Source organism: Phyllostomus discolor, chromosome 7 (genome assembly GCF_004126475.2).
Source record: "Phyllostomus discolor isolate MPI-MPIP mPhyDis1 chromosome 7, mPhyDis1.pri.v3, whole genome shotgun sequence".
Classification (NCBI taxonomy): domain Eukaryota; kingdom Metazoa; phylum Chordata; class Mammalia; order Chiroptera; family Phyllostomidae; genus Phyllostomus; species Phyllostomus discolor.
The window spans coordinates 129,347,538-129,369,952 of NC_040909.2; the positions used below are offsets into that span (position 1 = coordinate 129,347,538).

The 22,415-nt window shown below is 41.7% G+C and overlaps 2 protein-coding genes across 4 annotated transcripts in view; one reads left to right on the forward strand and one right to left on the reverse strand.

Annotated features, from left to right (window-relative positions):
• The first annotated feature begins 627 nt into the window (after nucleotides 1–627).
• SQLE (squalene epoxidase) lies at nucleotides 628–19,097 on the forward strand. 2 transcript variants are annotated; one of them, XM_036031414.1, is made up of 12 exons: nucleotides 628–873; nucleotides 1,080–1,810; nucleotides 4,947–5,199; nucleotides 6,504–6,684; nucleotides 7,940–8,036; nucleotides 9,003–9,116; nucleotides 9,198–9,369; nucleotides 11,092–11,187; nucleotides 15,158–15,300; nucleotides 15,736–15,832; nucleotides 17,718–17,805; nucleotides 18,572–19,097. In XM_036031414.1, exons 2-12 carry the CDS (start codon nucleotides 1,517–1,519, stop codon nucleotides 18,762–18,764), a joined length of 1,728 nt encoding a protein of 575 aa, XP_035887307.1. In that variant the 5' UTR covers nucleotides 628–873; nucleotides 1,080–1,516; the 3' UTR covers nucleotides 18,765–19,097. The 2 variants fall into 2 exon arrangements, with proteins under 2 accessions (XP_035887307.1, XP_028389725.1); XM_028533924.2 differs by lacking the exon at nucleotides 628–873 and having other exon boundaries at nucleotides 1,078–1,810.
• Nucleotides 17,335–22,415, reverse strand: part of WASHC5 (WASH complex subunit 5) — a 54,004-nt gene continuing 48,923 nt past the window's right edge. Inside the window, exon 29 of one of the 2 annotated variants that reach the window (XM_028533923.2) lies at nucleotides 17,335–20,490. In XM_028533923.2, coding sequence (XP_028389724.1) covers nucleotides 20,434–20,490 — 57 coding nt within the window. In that variant the 3' untranslated portion in view covers nucleotides 17,335–20,433. The remainder of the gene's footprint in view (nucleotides 20,491–22,415) is intronic. The other variant, XM_036031413.1, reaches the window with a different exon arrangement.

Consider the following 22,415-nt stretch of genomic DNA (forward strand, 5'->3'; position numbering starts at 1 on the left):
ACCACGGTGCCTGTCTCCCAGGCCCGCCGCAGGCTGAGACTCTGGGACTCCGGCTCGTTTTCCCCCATTAACTGCTGTGTGTATGTTGTATTTCTCGTACATTGTTAGAGAGCAGGATATGAATGCATGCTGATGTTCTACTTCGAGTAACCCGCAGTCCATAAAAGACGAGTGAATAGCACAGTTCCTGGGTGCTGCCGATCCTAATCTATCCCTTGGTGCTGGGCTGCTCTGCTGGGGTTAGCAGAGAGCTGCCCCACTGATTCACACGAGGCTGTATCACGAACCTACCCTCACGACAGGGCTAACCTGAGTAAACTGACCTGGCACCCAGGGCAAGGCCCCTCTCTCCGGAGGCGTCGGTGCCTCCCCAGCCGCCCACCGTGCAGCCCGCCCGTCCCCACGCCCCCACCCCACACCACGCAACATCGCCCTAGCGCCTCTCCGCACGTCACTGCGAGGGCCGCCCCAGCCGCGATTGGCCAAACGCGCCATAGCGCCACCTCGGCCTACCGCATGTCTGCACCCTCATTGGCCGCCGGCGAAGGTGGGCGGGGCCTGCTCTGACGGCACTCTGGGCGGGGCGGGGTCGCTCTCCGGAGTCCCGCCCCCTGGCCCTAGGCCTGTGGCCGGGTCCCTGGCAGCTGAGGCTCGCGGGCTGAGTCAGAGGCGAAAGGCGTGGGACGGTTGCTCTGGTTACAGCCCGAGCGCCGCGGGAGGGATGCCGGGGAGGACGCCGCGGGGAGCCTCCGCCGCCGTCCTCTGAGGGAAACTGGGCCGAGACCTGCATTCATCAGCGGGGAAACGAAGTCGCGCTCCGGCAGGTTAGGCGGCGGTTGCATCGGGAGCTGCTGCGGGGGAGAAAGTACCGAGGTATAGGGGCCGCCCTTCTCCGCCCGGAAGCCGCAGGTTCCCCTTGACCCTGGGCCGCGCGGGTGGCCGCCGGGTGGGGAGTGGAACCCGACTCCGCGCGTGCAGGCCGTCGCCGTCCCAAGAGGCGGCCGCGTTTTTTTTGTTTTTTTTTTTCGCGGCGTTAAGATATTCCTTGCATCTCCTCCCACCCCACCTGTTTCTGAAAGGGCACCTGCTGCTGTTGAGAGAGAACAAATTCACAGCACGATGAACCAACGTCAGAATTGAAAACCCCGGCAACCACCACCAGGAGGGAAAAAAAAAAGCCATCTTAAAAAGAAAGAAAGAGAGAAAGAAAAATAAATGGATTGCTCGAAAGAGGAGAGCGTCTGTATCGGGAGCTGTTGGAGCTTTTGAAATACTGCTAAGTCCTGACTATCCGCCTTCAGACACTTTTATACTAACTGTATGATTTTATAAACTAGCCGGCTTCGAACTGTGACCCGGCGACGGTGTTACCTGGAGGCGGGCGGGTTCCCGGTGCTCCTTTTGAAGACACATTTTGGGGACGATCTCCGACCATCACAACCCTCCACGGGTGGAGGAAAAGAAAAAAGAGAAGGAACTCAGCGTCGACCGGTGCCACCAAAGGGGCCTTGGCACCATGTGGACCTTCCTCGGCCTTGCCACTTTCACGTACTTCTACAAGAAGTGCGGGGACTTCGTCACGCTGGCCAACAAGGAGCTGCTGCTGTGCGTGCTGGTGTTCCTGTCGCTGGGCCTGGTGCTGTCCTACCGCTGCCGCTCCCGGAGCGCGGTGGCGCCGCCGCGGCGCGCGCCCAGCGGGCCCCAGCTCGCCGTGCTCTCCGGGGTGCTGTCGGCCCTGCCTTTCATCGGCTTCTTCTGGGCGAACCCCGCGCCCGGGGCCGACAATAAAGAGCCGCTCGGGCCCAGGAAGGTAGGTGGGATTCATGCTGGTCCAGGGAATGAGTGTCTTGTTTTTAAAATGAGGACCGGGGCCACCCACATGCGAATTGCCCCCTTTAAGGGGAAAAGGGCAGCCGCTGAGATTCTCAGGTGTGGATTCTCATTTAAATTTTTGTTTCCCCCACTAAAAAAAAGCGTTTGACTGTTCCTTGGCACTCTTGCTAGTGATTTGAAAACATTTGTGTCATTTTAGCAGAGGTTGAGCCAAGGCTCAGTGAAATCAGTTTGATTCTGAAAAGTGAAATAAAATGTTCGAGTTTCACTTTGAAGGCGGGCAGAACCACTCTCGGTGATGGGAAAAAATGTTTGATTTAAATCCTTGGGTAAGGCTGGTGTTTGTAGCTGGGAAGAAGGAAACCTGTGGCAGTAAGCCCTCTACTGTACCAACGTGACAGCAGTCTGGGGAAAGTGACAGAACAATCTGAAAAAGTGACAGCGTGAAAATGCTCAGCATCTACAGCCACAGACAGAACACCTCCTCTTCCCACACCAGTGGGGCCTTGAGTAAATCAGTGCCCGGATATCCTCTATCTGAAGTGTATCCATACTTGTGAATCCACATACCAGAAAGAAAGAAAAGAAAAATTTCTGATTACAACATTGAATTGTTCACTTAAAAAAACCCCAAAGCAATCACTGTTATTCTCATAAATCTCTCCAAACAGGACTTTTCCATCTTCTTACGTTCAATGTTAAAGTTTTTTTTTACTGTCAACCCAACAAGTTGGCAGTAAATAAGTAAGCAATGTCCACCCTGCAGCCCCTTTCCCAAATCCAAGGCCAGGGCTTCCAATACCCGTGAGGTCATCGAGACCCTCTCGGGGCAGCAGAGGAGGCCAGTGTGGGAGAGGAGCCGCGAGAGGTGGTTGAGGCCTGTGGGCCATGGGTGTTTGGACTTTTTCCCAAGAGCACTGGAGGATTTTAAGCATGGGAGTAATCGTATTTGATTTTTACTTTAAAAAAAGAACATTCCAATTGCTGTGTGAAGGGTAGATCGTAGGGAGACAAGAAAGGGAGCAAGGCTATCCTGTCTATCAGGTGAGAGGCTGCCGCTGTCGCCCAGTGAGGGTTGATGGTGACCTGGAGTCTGGGCCAGTGGCCTGCACAGCCAGGGTTCTGGATTGGCAGTATTTTACTATAGTCACAGCACAGGTGAGCAAGGCTTACCCAAGAGAGGGACTTGGTCTGGAAGTTATGTTCTGCCGATTCTGGCTGTGAGACCTTTGGCAAATTAATCAGTTATCTCCTCTGCTAGATGGGGACAACAGCAGCCTTACCGATTTAATGCTTGCTCCATAATTGCCCAATATAAAATAGCAGCTATTAATGTTATTCTAAAGGTAGGACACATCTGTTAGGAGCCTTTGGAGTGGTGCTAAGTCAGTGTTATGGCAAGTGAGGGCTGGAGGAATGGGAGGGGAGGGAGGGTGAAAGTTTGATTCGCAGTTTGAAATGTTTGACACTGTTGACTTGAGATAGCTTCCCTTGGGGTCAGTGAGCAAGCTCTTGTCCAGGTGGCAGGACGGACATGACATCAAGCTGTGCAGACCAGTCTTGGGGTGGGAGTGTTGGTGAGCAGCAGTCAATGTTGGTTCCACTTTGTGAACGCACCAGGCTTTCTGCTTTGTACTAAGTTCCCATTAGCACCACTTCTCCTGATCAGGTTCTGACCTCCTCCAGAGTTCCCACTCCAGGATTGCCTGAGTATGTTTAACAGGGAAACTCTCAAGAAAAACTAATAAATAATGGTTAAGAGACAAAAGGAGCTTATCTTTCTCTCTTAACAATAATTTAAATAGTCTGTTATTCTGGCCATTAAGAAATGCTATACTGATGGGAAGAGTAGACTATTGTCTTCCCTTGGTAAAGGACACAAAGGTAATTTCTCTAAGACAAATGATGAAAAATGGAATGAACATGGCCCCACTCCATTATGGAAATATAAGAAGGCTAGATAGGTGAATGTTAGGATCACAGAGAATTAAAGTTCTAAAGGATTGTAGGGATGGTCTCCTCTCCGCCTGAGGTCTCTTTTATTAAAACCACGTCAAAATGACATTTAGTTCTATCTTAATGCTTAAGGTCAGAGAGCTCAAGGAAGATGGTTCCTTGCAACCCTCTATCTGAACTGTATTCCTTTGTGAATCCACATGCCTCCTCCCAAAAAGGAGAAGAAAAATTATTGATTACGACTTTGAATTGAATTGTTCATTAAAAAACCAAACAAACAAATCCAAACCATTTACTGTTATTCTCAGTGGGTATAAATCTCTCCAAACAGGACTTTTTCCATCTTATGTGCAAAGTTAAAGTTTCTACTGTCAACCCAATTAGTGACAGGTTTAATGTTTGTCCTTGTTTGTAAACTGGAGGACTGACTTGGCCTCATTGACCAGGTTCCCTTAGATAAGCATCTGAATGGGGAATAAAGAAGGTTAAAGTAAATGTGCTCTTACATGTTACAGATTAAAATTGTGAGCAGGTCAAGTTCCAAGGGACAAGGAGTTACTCTTTTTGGAATTTTGTAGAGTTAAGTAATTCTCTGTTAGTACATGAGTAGCCAGGATTTGACAGTTTGTGACATAAAAGTGATTTTAGATGAAGGTAGACTTTTCAGATGACAATCCAGAAGGAGAAAATAAAGATAAATAGTGGAAACATATGAAAGGTGCTGAATATGTGCAGCATGGAGTCAAACTGGAAGTTGTATGTGATTTGCATTTGGTAAATGCTCAGTGTATGTCTGAAGAATTGAATAATAATAATACAATTTTCCATATAAGATATCTGAAGCCACTTACAAACATTTTTAAAATATCTGGCTTGGTGTGAATTTCTAAATATGTCTGTATCACATCATTTTCTAAGTACCATATTTGGAAAGAAATATACACTTAATTTTGTTGGGTTATTATAAATTTTTATTTCTCCAACCTTTTGATATTATTGGTTTTTACATATGATCATGATTTAAAAACATCAGAGTTCATTTCATTGGTAATGTTTAGGGCGTAGGTCTTGCCCAAGATGCAGAAGTCCAGTGTGTCTATATAGTAGCACGATTTAAGGTTAACAAATGTGGATGCATCCTTGTCTTTTTTGAACAGTGCAGAAAACGAAGCAGCATTTCAGAAGGCACCTTACTAGGAGCAGCTGCCTCTACATCGATCTCTTCTCAAAATGACCCAGAAGTGATCATCGTGGGGTCCGGGATACTTGGCTCTGCTTTGGCCGCAGTGCTCTCCAGAGACGGGAGAAAGGTGACAGTGATCGAGAGGGACTTACAGGAGCCTGACAGGATAGTTGGAGAGTTTCTGCAGCCGGGTGGTTATCATGTGCTCAAAGACCTTGGTCTTGGAGGTAGGTTCATCTTGGTTTTTAGGAGTTACGTGCTGTAAGCAAGCACTGCTCACTCTAGATTGTCTTATCTATCACTGGTAAAAAGATATTCCATTTTATTTTCATTTGTAAAAGTTACTCTACTCGAATTAAAAAGCGTATCATAAAACTAACTTATTTTGATCTCAGCATAGATGTGTGATATGTTTTTCTTTCATTGGAAATGAATGAAAGTATTTTTCGCCCTGGCTGGTGTGGCTCAGTGGTTTGAATGCCAGCCTGTGAACCGAAAGGTTGCCGGTTGGATTCCTGGGCAGGGCACAAGCCTGGGTTTTGGGGCAGGTCCCCAGTTGGGGGCATGCGAGAGGCAACTTGATAGATATTTCTCTCACACACCGATGCTTTTCTCCCTCTCTTTCTCCCTCCCTTACCCTCTCTCTAAACATAAATAAAAATTAAAAAGATTCAATTATTTTAATGTTCTTTATCTTAGTATATTGCATTTTAATGTATTTGAACATATAGTATGTGATAATATTAATATACCTGCTAAATTCAACTTTTTCACTTAACCTATGTGTATTTTTACTGCGGTTAACCATTTTTTAATTATAATTGTAAACCTATGTGTAACATTTTCTCAATTGATACTTCATAATGTACCTTACCTTTCTAATTTACACTAATATTTAGATTATTTTGTTTTTTTTTATTAGAGATAACACTGTAGTGAACCTATTCTTGTGTATAAGTTTAAAAATTATTAAAAAATAAAAATTATATCTTTAGAGTGAATTTCCTAGATGAATTTTCAAAGCTAAGATTATTACATCAATGGATGCTAACTTCTTCATAGTTCTTGATAATTATTGCTTTAGCTACTTTCTAAAGTGTTATAGTTTATAGCATGACCAATAATATATGTTTATCAATTTAATCTAATTTCACCAGCAATTTTGATAGATCTGGTATCTTAATTGTTTTAATTTTATTTCTTTTTTTTTAAATCAGGGTTTGAACATTTTTCAGGATTTATTTAGTGTTCCTATATTGTTTAAGACCCCATTATTATTGGGATCTTAATATTTTTAATGTTTAAGTTTTAAATCTAAATATTAATCTTTTGTTGTTAAGTGTGCTAAGATTATCATCTTCCAGAAGCATTAACATTTCTGAAATAGTTAAAGCAATGTCCGGTTCTCCAGATGGTGTCATCATACCTTTTTGAAGACCAACTCATTCCATGCCTCCATGTTTTCTTCGTGCCTAGTATAACTCTGGGCATATTAACAAAGTTGATTTTTTTGAACCGAATTGTTTTGCAGATACAGTGGAAGGTATTGATGCCCAGGTTATAAACGGCTACATAATTCATGATCAGGAAAGCGAGGCAAATGTTCAGATTCCCTACCCTTTGTTAGAAAACAACCAAGTGCAGAGCGGAAGAGCATTCCATCACGGGAGATTCATCATGAGTCTCCGGAAAGCAGCCATGGCAGAGCCCAAGTAAGAATATGGCTTCAAATATACAATGTTGAGAAACTGCTATTTTTGTAAAATTTTCTGTGTTTAGCTATGGGCTAGACCATATGCCTTATGCTAAAAGAAACTATAACTTAGAAGAGTGTTAAATCTTTCCAGCGCCTTTATTAAAAATATTGCATAGAGAATTTTTTTGGAATGACATGGAACTATTGAGAATTTTCCTTTGACTAAATACTGTGATTTTTATGAGTTTGGAATTTAGAGGAGGATATAATTGTTGTAACTAAGACGTGTGCCTGTTTGAGAGTTTGGGTTTGGGGCTTTGGTACTTCCTCCTGAAAGTCAGGACAGAGGCCTTCAAGGGAAAATCCCTGTTCCATTCTTGGGAAGGACCTTATCTGACAAGACTGGCTGCTTCTCTTACTTATTAACTTGTATTTGCCTCTAGCCTTTCAACATTGTACTTGAGGAACTTTTAAATATGAGAACCTGCCCTGGCTGGTGTGGCTCAGTGGATTGAGTGCTGGCCTGTGAACCTGGGGGTCACTGGTTTGACTCCCAGTTAGGGCACATGCCTGGATTATGGGCCAGGTCCCCAGTAGGGGGCACACAGGAGGCAACCACACAATGATGTTTCTCTCCCTCTTTCTCCCTCCTTTCCCCTCTCTCTAAAAATAAATATATTAATTTAAAAAAATGAATAAATATGAGCAACCTTGTGTCATTGGCATAGGCTTACATGTTGACAAAGTGAACTCATCCTTAGGACTAAAAGGATTTGCTATCTATGGAAGTAGAATATGTTTATTGTAGAAAATACCCCAAAATATAAAGGTGACTTAAAAAACTATTCATGATCCTTCTGATTAGAATTAAGAATTAACTGCTCTGAATACTTTGCTGGGTAAACTTCAATTCTGTTTCCCCATCTGTGTATGAATTGGTTGGGGGTATGTTAACTTTTTCTGTATGTATTTTATTTTTTAGTGAATTGAGGTAAAAATCTAATGTTATTTTTAAAAATACTTTTAAAATCATTACCTTTTAAATTAATGTATAATTAATTAAAATTAGGTGATAAAACCCACACATAATTCTAAAAACCATTAATGTTTTTACTGCGTCATTCCAGACAGTTCTCTGTGTACATGTGTATGCAACCCACATGCATGCTTGTTTATGTGTAAAAACTGGAGATAAGGGGTAAGGAATTTACGATTCCTTATTTATATTGCTCAAGTGTGTACTGTAGAATTTATTTCTGTTTACCTTTTAGTACAAAGTTTATTGAGGGCATTGTGCTGCAGTTGTTGGAAGAAGATGACGCTGTGGTTGGAGTTCAGTACAGGGACAAAGAGACCGGAGACCTCAAGGTGAGATGGTATCTCCAGGGTCCGTTTCTCCAAAGAGCTTGTTCTCTTTTTCTCCCACTCCTTTAAAAAAGGAGGCTCACCAAGTCATTCTTCAGCAAGTGGGCTGAGTTCTTCGTAAGCCCTGTGCAACAGGGTGGGTTTCAGATTGTAAAACATTGTCTTTTGCTTGCCTTAGAATGCTATAGACATTACTCTGATAACAAACACCAAACACCACTGTATTAACAGTATCAAAAACTGAGATACATACTAGAGGAGAAGCAGAGGGGAACTGGAAGGCAAAAAAAAAAAGGAAGTATTTTTTCAACATAAAAGAAATGGTTAAGATAAACAGTTGTTTAAATAAGAAAGGCAAAAGTAAGAGAATCTCAGGAAATAGTAGGAGAAAACAGCTTCCAGGATCTGCTCAGGGCGGCCCAGTCACAGAAGAGAAAGAGGCAAAAGCTAATCTGTAGCTGCTTCTGAGGCTGCTCTACAGACTCTGCCTCCTAGAACTTGTACTCTAATGAGGGTGATTGCAGGTAATATAATATAAATACGTACGTGCACCCACGTGAACAAAATTTTTTCAAAGTCTTAGCCACTGGCTGAAGTACTATGTAAAGTTAGGAAATTCTAGAATAAAAGAATTTGGCTAATCCTTGGAATTTGGCATGAGATTTCACCTTCTGTGGACTATGCTAGCTTTGCAGGCTTCTCCATTGTTTATCAGTGAGTAACTTAATCCCAGATGGGCTGGATCATAGGAAGGTGATCCTCAGGGACGCAGAGGAAGTGTCTCTAGAGATTGGGCACGCATTAACTGAAGCCGACCTAGCGGCTTCTTCAATACCATTATCTTCAAATACCGTCTGTAATGTTACCCGATAATATATTTAAATTTGTTCACGCACATCTTAAAAGAATGGTTCTTTTACTCTGTATTTTCTGTGCATTTGGCTGAGTATTCTTTATCTTTTGTTGTAGGAACTCCACGCTCCTTTGACTGTTGTTGCAGATGGAATTTTTTCCAAGTTCAGGAAAAACCTGATCTCCAATAAAGTTTCTGTTTCGTCTCATTTTGTCGGCTTTCTGATGGAGGTACTGTAGGAGTGTAATTGTAGAAAAAATAAGAGCAACTTGAAACTTGAAAATTATTAAAATATTTTATTTTTTTTCTAGAATGCACCACAATTTAAAGCAAATCATGCTGAACTTCTTTTAGTTAATCCAAGTCCAGTGCTCATCTATCAGATTTCATCTGATAAAACCCGAGTACTTGTTGATGTTCGAGGAGATTTGCCAAGGAATTTAAGAGAATACATGGTTGAAAAAATTTACCCACAATTACCTGGTAAGAAATAAGATTTCACTTCCATTGTAATCTAAGTTTGAAAGCAAATCTCACAAAAGGCTTTTCATCTCCATTTGTCACTAAAGCCTTGTCTGAAATAGGCCATAGATAGGATTGGCAGGTGAGAAATGAATCCAGCCAATCAGATACACTGAAGCTGGACTATTTATTTAACATAAGAAAAATCTCCAAATTAAAACAATTAGTTTCAGTATGTTCTGTAAAACATAGTTTTCAGAATAATTATCAAATACTGACAAAATCTGAATATTTTTATAGTAGTCTGGATAATAATCTAAGGGCTGAATACTTGAAATATCTTTTACACTTACTTAAACTTGGTTCTGTGGTAACGATCGTGACTACTTATTGAATGTGTGCTATGTAAGAAGTGTTTTACACACATACTTTTATTGACTCTACACAACTGTCTTTGGCACTGGTATTATCATTTATCATCCCCATTTCACAGATGAGGGAATGACAATTCAGAGGTTGCTTAGGTTCTCCAGGCATCACTGTTAGTAGGTGGCAGAGTGCCGGTGGAAACCAGGCCTGTGGGGTCATCATCCGTTCCTGCCCTCAGAACGTGGGGGCTATAAGCAACCTCAGAGATGCTTTTAAGTTGAGGACAGAAAGGCTTCCTGAGATGTTAGGTATCTTTGTAAAATCATAAAAATGACTTTTTGCCAATTAATGATTATAGTAATAGGAAACTATCTTTGTATGAATTTGTTTGGTTTAAATGCGTTTTTTTCCAAGTTACTTTTAAAATTATGTGAAAGCACTGTTTAAGAACAGAATAGCAACAGAAATGAAGTAAAGTTTACATGGACCAACTTAGATTTTTAATGATGCGTTCAACATTTTACATTTTCATTCGCTTAAGCCATTTTTAAAGCTTTCTAATGAAAAAATGAGTTATGCATATTTAGGAAAAGGAGTGTCAATTACCTGGCATTCTTATCATTTTTTTCCTCTTACTATGGATTTTTCTCCAGTTTAGAGGTTAATTGGAGCATTCTACCCTGAAATCATGGAGGGAAACAATTTATAGGTTTATATTAATGGTAGATTACTGAAATTATTACATTCCTGGCAGAAATACAGTGGTTTCACCACAGGCAGTCTGCTCCTGTACTCCCAGAGTGCACTGGGAACTGTGTGAAAAGAGATTTCATTTCCTATACCAGTAGAAGCACAAAGTACCTAGAGATAAACTAATCCAACCATTTCATTTTGTGATGGCAGAACTAAAACTCAGAAAGGTAGAGCTCTCTACATCTTATCCTCTAGTGTGTCTCTCCTTCTGCTGTTTGTGAAGTGGTAGTACGTTTCATCTGATACTGCCAGAATGTGGTGGTGATAATACATTGTTAAATATGACAGCTGCCAGTTCACATTTGGAAGAGAGGTGGGTGGTTTCTCCCTGCATGATGTCATCTGAATTTGCTTCACTCTTTATGTAGTGTTTAAATTTGTTTAGCTGCCCTTTTACTTTAATTTTCTCTTAGAATCCTTAGTCATTCCTTAGCACGAAAGACTAGGTGCTTAATAAACAATTTTATTGATAAAATAAGTAGCTCTTGATTTAATCACAAGGGGATGTAACAGTCATAACACATGTATAGTAGATATTTGTTTATACTTGGTGAGAAAGTGTGATAATTAGAAATTGGAATGTTATAAACCATTTATTTGGTGGGGTGGGATTTATTGCAGATCACTTGAAAGAACCATTTCTAGAAGCGACTCAGAATTCTCGTTTGAAGTCTATGCCGGCAAGCTTCCTTCCTCCCTCACCGGTAAACAAACGAGGTATCGATTTGTTGGACTTACTTTATAAAGGGTACTTCAAGTTCAAATTTAATATTGTGACATATACATGGTTAAATTTATGCTGCTGGGAGTAACATGTGGGACAGAGTATTGGTTGCTACACATGGACACATAACTAATACAAACATTAGTTTTATGTTATCTTGAGTTATTTAATATTGAGAGTACATATAAGTCATTGTGCTAATACTCTCTGGCGATACAAGAGTTAAATACAGTTCTCGATCTAGAGGAGGCAGTTTCCTAGTTATGGAATACAGACGGGTAATTCCAGGCCACTGTGGACAGCTGCTGTAAAACCCCACCTATGGTCCTGTGGACCCACCGGGGAGGGGTGTGCAGGCAGGGAGGGGAGCTTGTGAACTGGGAAGGGCGGTTGGGGAAGACACTGCTCGAGAAGTAAAGCTGGAGCTGGGGCTTGGAGAGTGAGCAGAGTTCAGGAGGCGGACAGTGAGATGAGGGACTTCTCAGGGGATGAAATGACATCTACAGGGGCCTGGGTGCCTGAGACAGGGTTGCACTCTGAGTGAGCTCAGGTGGTTTCCTATGGCTGGAGCGCTGGGTAGGTAGGTGTCAGAGGGGTGAAAAGGTAAGACATTTATTTAAAGTTTAGTTTTAATCCTGTAGAGACAATGGAGGTCATTGAAAAGTGTTTTAATAATGGCTTTGTTGGCATAATTCACAAATCATAGAGTTCACCCATTTAAAGTACGTAGTTCATTAGGTTTTAGTAGATCCATAGATATATGCAACCATCACCACCATCAATTTTAGAACGTTTTTTTTTTTTAAGTCTTTTTTTTATTTTATTTTTCAATTTACTAGTTTTTTTAAAGATTTTATTTATTTATTTTTAGAGAGGGAAGGGAGAGAGATAGAGAGAGAGAGAGAAACATCAATGTGCGGTTGCTGGGGATTATGGCCTGCAACCCAGGCATGTACCCTGGCTGGGAATCGAACCTGGGACAGTTTGGTTCCCAGCCTGCGCTCCATCCACTGAGCTACGCCAGCCAGGGCTAGAACGTTTTTATCACTCCCCAAAGGAACCCCGTAGCCGGAGCAGTCAACCCTCATCTCTTCCTAACCCGCAGCCCAAGGCAGTGCTTTTCACATCTATGGATTTGCCTATTCTGAACATGGTCTATAAATGGAATCACATAATATTGACATGCAATCCTTGGTCACTGGCTGCCTTGAGGGTCTTCCCTGTGGAATCAGGTGTCAATCCTTCATTTGCTTCATTTGGTATCATGGCTGGATAGTAGTTCATGTGTGAACGTATCACGTTTTGATTACCCATCAGTTGATAGACATCGGAATGATTTCCACTTTTGGTGATTACGAACGACGCTGCTGCGAACATCGGTGTATGAATTTTTGTGGGACGTTTCCATTTTTCTTGGGTCGGCAGGTAGCACTGCTCGGTCGTGTGGTGACTGTGTGCAGCTCTGAGCCGCCAGACCCCGCTTTACATTCCCGGGAGGAGCGTGTGAGCGTTCTAGTTTCCCCGTATCCTTGGCTGCACTTGGTGCTGTCGGTCTGCTGCTCGCAGCCGTCCTGGCAGGTGCGAAGTGATGCCTCATTGCGGTTGTGATTTGTGTTTCTATGGACAAATGTCTGTCAGACTTTGTACGTTTTTTAATTGGGCAAATTAAACAATTTTCTGAGTTCCTTTTTAGTCTGTATATAAATCCCTTATCAGATACATGATTTGCAAAACTTTTCTCTTATTCTTTGGGTTTTCTTTTCTCTTCCTTGAGGGTATCCATTAAAGTTTTTAATTTTCATGTCGTCAGTTTATCTACTTTTTGTTTTGTTGCTTGTGCTTTTGATATCGAATCTCAAATGCTTTGCCCAGCCCAGTGTCACAAAGATTTACTCCTATATTTCCTAAAAGTTTTATAGTTTTAGCTACTACACTTCAGTGTTTGATCTGTTTTGAGTTAAATTGTGGTGTGAGGAAGGGGTCCCGCTTCATTTGAAGGGGGGCATCTGGGTGTCCCAGCAGCCTTTGTTGAAAAGACTGTTATTTCCCCGTTGAAGTGTCTTGGTACTGCTCTTGTCGAAATCCAATTGACTGTAAGTGTAAGAATTTAGATGTTCAACAGTGTTTTGTAGTTTTCAGAGTTTGTTTTGTGTTCTGATTGTTCAATTTATTCCTAAGTATTTTATTCCTCTCGAGGCTATTGTAAATGGGATTGTTTTCTTCACTTCAAGATTCCTCATTGTTAGTTTTAGATATATATTTGAGTTTTGCATATTTATCTTATATCCTGAAACCCTACTGAATTCATTTACTAGTTTAATTGTAAAGTTTTAATCAAGATAGTGTGGTGATTAGATTTTTACTTTAGAGTAGTCCTCTGATACGTTGTGGAGGGAAGGTGATTTGGAGGAAAGTGCACACTGAAGCTGGTAGTAAAGCCATTTAATTAATTACTCCGTGTGAGTGATGTTGAAAGGCCTGAACTAGGGTCGTGGCAGTAAAAAATGGAATTGGGTAATACTAAGGATGGAGAATGCATGAAACTGAGGGAATTATTGGATATCGTAGCAAGGAAGGGTGAGGCAGCTTGATGAATTCTGGGTTTCAGGCTTAGAGAATTTTGCCAACTATTTGCCGACATTGGAAATATAGGGACGAGACTCCCTGCATTTAGGGAGGTGTGGGGAGAGGTGGTGAGTTTACTTGTGGACACGTGGGTCTGAAGTGTGAACAGACACTTGAGTGGGGGGGGGGGGGCGGTGTGGAGCAGCCCTGGGAACGGGAGGGTGGAGCTCTGACCAGAGAGGGCTGAACGGAAGCTGCTGATGCACTCTGGTTCCAGAACAGGAGACGGCTGTGGCTCACTATGGAAAAGCCGGCGTAAAACACTGCCAGTCATCTAAATAAGCTATAATGTAGAGCAGAATGAAGTCGGCGCCCAACTGATATGAATGGGGTGCTGCGGGAGCATAACACCACGGGGACTGGAAATGTTGGGTGGGATTGGAAATCTTCCACGGAGCCAGAAGAAGGAAAGCTGGTTGTCGTCTGTGGATTTTTAGTGATGGTATCTGAGTAACATGTACAAGATTTCAATGTTTAGGAGCTAACTATGCTATGTTATAGGTATATATATTCTATAGTTATAAATGTATATCAAGACATTACAGGAAAACAGTCATCCATAATTCTGCCACCTTAACACTTACTCTCCCAGACAAAATTAAACAAACGTTTTGTCTAAAAGTCACGGGCGCACCAGGCTGACAGTGGAGCTGGAATCTTTGAGTCAGGCAGCACGGTCAGGAGGTGCACCTGGGGTTAAACTGTGGTGCTTCCTGCTCTGCAGTTGTGAAACAAGGGGCCAATTTTCAGATAAGATTCAACCAAGGTTTATTCTCCTAAATTAACTTCCAGTGGTTCTGAGAATGCCTACCCCATGCCTTTCGGCCGGAACTACAGCGTGTCTGGGTAGAATCTTCCCAGACCGTACTGTGGTTCCGTAGAGCTGAACAGGCATTTCTCTGTAGAATGCTGGCAGCGAAGACTGCTGGGAAATGTCAAAGGCCTCTTTATTTTTTCCCCTTGTTAGAAGACTTGCTTTTAATGCCTAGGTACCTGTGGGTTTTTATTTTTTTTCTCATGAGAGAGGTCTCACAGATGTTTTGACAGTTTGATTCAACCTTGGATTTGCACGTGAGTTTCACGAGGGCAGGGACCACATTCTTTCTCTCACTGTATTCCCAGCATCTGGCACACGTTAGGTGCCCAAAAGCTATTGATTGAATCAACTCTTGAATTTTTGCCTCAACAAATTTTAGTCATGATCTGTTCCCTTGTAGTTTCACAATATTATTTAACTCACAGTAATAGAATTTATAAATTAACTTAGTCTTTTTTTTTTTTTTTTTGGCTCAAGTGGTGCTCCAGAATGATGTCATAATGTAAATGATCTCATTCTAGGTGTTCTTCTTTTGGGAGACGCGTACAATATCAGGCATCCCCTTACAGGAGGGGGGATGAGCGTTGCTCTTAAAGATATAAAACTGTGGAGAAAATTGCTAAAGGGAATCCCTGACCTTTATGATGATGCAGCTATTTTCCAGGTAAGGTAGTAAATTATTCTTTGATAAAAAATGTCTCAAAATAGATTTCTGAATGGCGCCTAAGAAGAATGGGGCCTTGATGGGGAGAGCTGTACTTGGGAGCCTGGTGCTTCCTGGCTCTTAGGCAATCCCACACACGCTCGAAGAACCTGCCTTGCAAGCTGCGCCTCTTAAGAGAATTGTTCAGTGCCTGCACTTGAGTATTAGGTAACCCTGGATGGCATCGGCCACTTGCTCACAGTGATTGTAAATTCGGCTTCAGAGTCACGTAACTCATTGCTCTGAAGATTTTTTTTTTTTTTTTGGTAAACCACAGGCATAATGACTTATAATGGATCTCAGGATAAATATCAGTTTGAGGGGATTATAAACATCAGTTGGTGCTTTCTTTTGTTCCTTCCTTGCTGTATAGTAAATGATCTTTTTCTCTTTTAGGCCAAAAAATCATTCTATTGGTCAAGAAAAATGTCTCATTCCTTTGTTGTGAATGTCCTTGCTCAGGCTCTGTATGAATTATTTTCTGCAACAGATGGTAAGTGCAGACTTTTAAAAAATAAACCTTATCGAATCGCAGATCTCTAGCGCAGGAACAGAAACAGAAGTTTCCTGTGTTTGCGGACTCTGGATGGCTGTCATTTTTAACTCTATGCGTGAGCCTAGCCCTAGCCCTGACCCTGTCATTGGGTTAACCTGGCTGTCATTTTTAACTCCATGTGTGGGCCTCGCCACGCACCTGTTAGACACGGCTGCGGCCCTCTCTCAGACGCCCTTACAAGCAGTACCGCAGTGACGTGTTATTTTTAATTCCCTTGGTCCAAATGCATAACCTTAGCTGCATAAAACTGTGATGGAGGATCTTTGCAGCCATGAATTGAAAGCAAAGTAGTTGCTCCTGTTTTTCTCCTGACCACTAGTTTCAGGTTTCCTCTCAGAGTGGTATTTTAGGAAATGAATGTGAGCTTCGGGTCATGTTTAGATTTTGTCCCCTGCTGCAAGGCACAAGTAGCAGAATGCACCCCCCTTTGCGCATCTGAAATCTTCCCGTGCTTTTGTTTTGTTTCCATATTCGTGGTAGAGAGGTGGTGGTCAATCTATTTATTAAGGAAAACATGACTTAGCAGAATCGGTGTTGGAAATGGAGGAAAAGGCGCTGTGCCACTTCGCGATGACAGCAGTGGACAAACCAGTTAGTGAAACTAGACTTTTAGGTTTTCAAGAATAAATATAACTCAAATCCCATTACTTCACATTCTCACAAAACAGCTATTTCTATGACCTACCTGAGGCTTTAGTGATCTGTGGTTTGGTGATCTGATTACAAAGTATGATATGCTACAAATGCCTTCTGTAGCTTCTATAACCATCCTTCTTGTTAAAATAAACAACAACAAAAAACCTCAAAAAACTCATTGATGGTGATTTGCCAAACAAATGTCTTGCTAACTGGTGAGGACGTTAAATGGCTAACTGGTCAAGTAAAAACAAAAGAACTCAGTTACGAGTTTTTCTACTCTTTAAAACTTTTTTAAGCTTTTGAGTTTCTTAACATTATGGATTTGAATCTGTTAATAAAATAACAAAAGTTATGAAAGATTGGAGGAGGAAGGAGTGCTTTATGGGAGCACAAGTTTACCTATTGCATCCCATTTTACTGGTTGTAAAGAAAAATGCAGGCAGACCTGAAAAGAACATTGATTTTAAACTAATAAAATAGCCCAGGCTGGTGTGGCTCAAGGATTGAGTGCCGGCCTGCGAACCAAAGGGTCACTGGTTCGATTCCCAGTCAGGGCATGTGCCTGGGTTGTGGGCTAGGTTCCCAGAGTCGGAGCGAGCAAGAGACAACCACACATTGATGTTTCTCTCCCTCCCCTTCCTCCTTCCTTTTCCCTCTAATAAATAAAATCTAAAAAAAAAAGCCACTAAAAAAACCTAGTAAAACAGGTTATAGATTAATTATACTATATTGTAAAGATTTAATGACTTTGAAAAGTGTAAAATATTCATATCTATGAGGCATTATTTTTTTATTATAACTTATTGGGCATCTCACACAAGGCATCTGGTTTCCAGAATTGTGATTTTATAACAAAAAGTGTTTACAGATTATTTTGCATTGTTTAAAGAATTTACAACATGATCGAGGAAAGAATTTAAACAACTCTGACTTCTGAGACCCACATTTTTGGTGTAGTCATTATTTATTAACAGAAGAGTTAATTTGTACATATGTACTGTCCATATTGTTGACTGTGGGATGTAAAAGAAATCTTGGGTTGTTGAAATTCCAGGGCTAGATTTTAAAAAAAATTATAGATTTGATGTTTGGTACACCTTCATTTTTTTCTGACATATCATTAGAACCCTAACATGAATGTGTAAATAATTTGGTTGAGAGTAATTTCAAACTTTTATTTTAGATTCTCTGCATCAGCTGAGAAAAGCCTGTTTTTTATACTTCAAACTGGGCGGAGAGTGTGTGGCTGGTCCCGTCGGGCTGCTCTCAATGTAAGTTGATTCGGTGACGCACCGGAAACAGATCCTCCAGATTTCCTCAGCTCTTCAGTTAATGAACTCCTGCAAATTTTCCTTCCTTACGTATTTTATAGTAAAACGAATGTCATTTTTTTCATTAGTGTGCAACCCAGAAGTTAGCCCAGATAAATGAAAAAAGGCAACATTTGGTCTGTATTACTTCTGGGAAACAGTGTCGATTGGAAGTCGGTGGTAGATGAGGGTAAAACACTCGGTTAAAACACTTGATTAACATAGAAGCTGTTTTTTTGTTTTTGCATATGGGTTAATCTGAATGATCTGAGCTAGGGGAGCCATGGAGAAGTTGAGAAATTTGTATTTAAAAATTAACTTGATTGAGCCCTGGCTGGGTGACGCAGTTGGTTGGAGCACTGTCCCATGCACCAAAAGCTTGTGGGTTCGATCCCCGGTCAGGGCACATTCCTAGGTTGCAGGTTTGACCCCTGGTCTGGGTGAGTATGGGAGGCAACCGATTGATGGTTCTCATATCAGTGCTTCTCTATCTCTCAAATCAATAGAAAAACATACCCTCTGTGAGGATTTAAAAAATTCTTTTAAAAATATTTTTAAAAATTTTGTTCCTGCCATCAAACTTAGGAGGCAGAGACACAAGCTTATAAAGTCCTCGAAAATGCAGAATGTGTTTAGCTTTATAGATACTATACCTAATTGAAACTTTTTTACAGTGAATTGGATTTCTGAGTTTTACCAATACTTGTTTTGTTTTTTTCTTCTACAGACTGTCTCCTAACCCTCTAGTTTTGATTGGACACTTCTTTGCCGTTGCAATCTATGCCTCATACTTTTGTTTTAAGTCGGAGCCTTGGATTACAAAACCCCGGGCCATCTTCAGTAGCGGTGCTGTATTGTACAAAGCGTGTTCTGTGATATTTCCTCTGATTTACTCGGAAATGAAGTACTTGGTTCATTAAGTTTAAAGGGGAACCATTCGTGAACGAGTATTTGGAACTCACCAAGTCTAAGAGACTTTTTGAAGAGGATTTATGCAGCCTAGTACTACACCACTTGTGAAGTGGAAACTCTTGGACCAAGATTGGGATTAATTTGTTTTTGGAGTTATTTGTACATAAACATGTAAATATATACTTTAATTTTCAATTTAAAATGAGCGGTCAAGTAAGATAGTTTAAAAGAAATGACTGTTACCGTAAGTTAGTGCTACACCGGAGAGCAGCTCTGCACTCAGTGTCTGGAATGAGTGGACGTGGGACACACCAATAAAAGGAAGAATGAGGCCTCCTGTCTTTTTGTTTTCAGCTGCGGGCTTCAGGTAGTTTCAGGATAACGGAAAAGAGAACCACAGTGGGATGCAGAACGCAGAGGGAAAGCTGTCCTCACTCTGACGTCGGGAAGTTTGCCTTGAACCTCTGCACCTGATTTTCCACGTCTGTCCAGTGACGCACACTGATACGGTTCTTTTCTGAGTTCTTGGAAAATATCACACGTTCGTACAAGAAGGCAGTCAAGGGCTTTTCAGTCTCTCAGGATTTGAGGCTTTCTGAAAAATAACTTGTCATAACATTAAACAATGGGAAGGAACCTAAGAAACCAGCCAGCCCTGATTTGACAGATGACGGTGACAGGCCAGCTGGGGCCAGGTTCAGCTAGCGGCAGAACCAGGACTCACACTTGGCCTCCCGATAACAAATGAATGCTAATTCCCCTGCAACTTGCTAAATGACTTTTAAGCATGTTTTGTTTTGTTTTGTTTTTCCATCTTGTTCCTCTCCTCTCTGGAGGAGCACAGGGCTAAACATCTCTTTTGCTCTTTTCCAGTTGCCACAATAGGATGGCAGTGCCCTTTTCAGGGCAATTTCATGTAGAAGTGATTTAGGATACGTGGGGGTGGAGGGCAGGAAGTTAAAAGCTAATGGTTAACCTGTCACCAAGATGAAAAGGGCTTATGGCTGGCTAGTGTGGTGTGGGAGCTGGGGGAGGGGAGGCTCAGGGGTTGCTGAGGAAGGAGAGGGTGGGAGGAGCAGCTTTGGGCAGCCCCACCGAAGGGATGCTGTGAACCCCTGAGGGGTCTGGCACTAGAGGAGGATGGTGAGCCTCAGACACCAAGAAACTCCCATGGTCCTTGGCCCATAGACTTCACGGCCACTGCATTTCACTGTATTTGCGGCTAGTCTGACTAGCACCATGTGCCTGTCAGCCCTCCCACCAGATTCATCTGTTCCCTTCCAGACAAGGTGTTTTGCACAGTGAATATATAACTTTTGAATAAGCAGAAAAGCAACTGACAATACTATTTTACCGAAAATCTGGAGTTGCACAAATAGTTCTTTAGAACATAAAACTAAATGGATTTATACTTCATTACATTCAGCATTTGCAAGAGGCAGTACGAAAGTGTGTTCTGCTTCCACATGATAGAAATTGTGTATAATACCATGGTTCAAACAATATTCTATGATCCAGTTCCACGAGAGCCATCTTACTCAGAGAGTCTGATGTTTCCCACAACAAAGGGAAAACACGCCGTTACATGAGCAGTTGAGTTTCAGCCTCTGAATTCATTTTAGTTAGTGGAGAGATTTAGGGACATTCCTTACATCACAGAAGTAGAAGAAGAAAAAGTTACAGGACTGTTCTGAATTCATCAAAAATGAAATTAGGCACATGTGCTTCAGCAACCTAAAAGAATAAAAGGAGTTAAATTATTCACGGGGTTATCATTCAGAACCAATCCAAACTCCTCGTGTGGAGCCCGGATGAAGGTGCCCTTCAGAGCAGGGCGAACCACAGCCTGCCTGGATTCAGCACCGGACTCGGGGGGCTGCTCTGTGGGACCACTGCCTCTGCACCTGGCGTCCTCTGTCCTGGTGTCTAACTTCTCCGCACGGCTGACACCTCAGGATGGCTGCCCGGCTCCCCCCTGCCCCCAAATCTGCGCTCCTAAAGGCACTCTGATTAGGAAGTACTGAGAGGTGACATATCCAGGAAGAACTGGACGTCTGGCAAGTGACCAAGCTGGAGGGGGAAGAGGAGGAAGGCCCACAAAGGCACGGCACCCATCCCCCTGGCTGTTCGTGGAGGAAGCCCCGAGGGGTAGAATGGGTGGAATACAGAGAGAGCTAGGCACCCTCCAGGTGCTGGAAATGGGTTCTTTTTAAAAGCAATGTTTAACTTTCTGATTATAAAGGTATCACCTGCTAACTAGAGGAAATTTAGCAAATGCAGAAGGAGTATAAAAACGAATATTCCTGGCTGGTGTGGCTCAGTGGATGGAGTGGTGGCCTGCAGCCAGGGCACAAGCCTGGGTTGTTGGGTTGTGGCCAGGTCCCCAGTAGGGGCTGTGCGAGAGGCCAGTGATCAATATTTCTCTCTCTCCCCCTCCTCTTAAAATAATAAAATACATTTTTTAAAAGACTCTAATCTCAATCCCTTAGAAAAAAACTAATTATTTCGTATTGAATTCTTCTAGGCTACACACACACACACACACAATTAGGGACCAATCTCGTGTCCTTCACCTCTGCTAAATCCTACGTTATGAACATCCTTGCACACAAACCGTGGCGAGCTGAGGTGCATATTCCTAGCGGTGGTATTGCTGGGATCAGGGAGGTAAATCCAAAACCTTTTTTTTTTATGTAGATAAAGCCAAATTTCCCTTCCCCAGGGATATGCCAGTTTACACCCCCACTGACTGGACTGAGAAGCACTATTTCTCCAACCTCCAAGCACTAGCCACCCAACATTTGACCTTCTACCAATTTGGTGGAAACAGTGATCTTACTGATATTTTGATTTTGACCTTGAACACAGGTCAGATTGAGCATCTTTACAAATGTCTATTGGCCATTTATAGTTCTTTTCCTAAAAACTGCCTGTTAATATCCTTTGCTCTTTTCCTACTGGGATTGGGTTGGTTTTCTCTTCCTTATTGGTGTGAAGAGCACACTGTAAGTCAAAGAAACTGGTCTTCTGTTAATACTTTTTCCAATTTTTAAATGAAGAGACATTTGACAGAATTGTCAAATTACATTTAGCATTTATAAGAAGTCAAATCTCCAAATCTTTCACTTTATGGTTTTCTCCCTTGGTGTTTTACATGGGAAGTTAAAAGAGCTGATACATTAATTTTAGCCAAATATCTGCTAATTTATTTGTTTTATTTTTCAAATTAACTCTAGCTGTTATTTATTTTGAAACATGGGAGGAGATGTGAAGAGACTTGCTATGTTTCAACCACATAATAAACTCACTTTCTCAGTACTACTGGCTAAAATACCCCTTCTCCCTCCTTTGAGGTGCTACTTGTCCTTATATGTAATTGAATGTGCTAAGATTTGTTTCTAGGCTACACATTCTAGTCTACCGATCCATCTATTTTACACCAGTACTGTGCTATTTTGATTTTTATAGTCTTACAAAATATTTTCATATTTGGTACAATGTGTTTTCATCTTTTTCCAAATCTTATTTTAGCCCAAGTCCTTTGAAATGTCTAAAATTTTTTTTTCTCTAAGTTAAAAACAGTATCTGGGATTTTAGTTATAATTGCAAGTAAATCTATAAACTAGAAAGAACTGATTCCTCTGTAATATTGGAGCCTC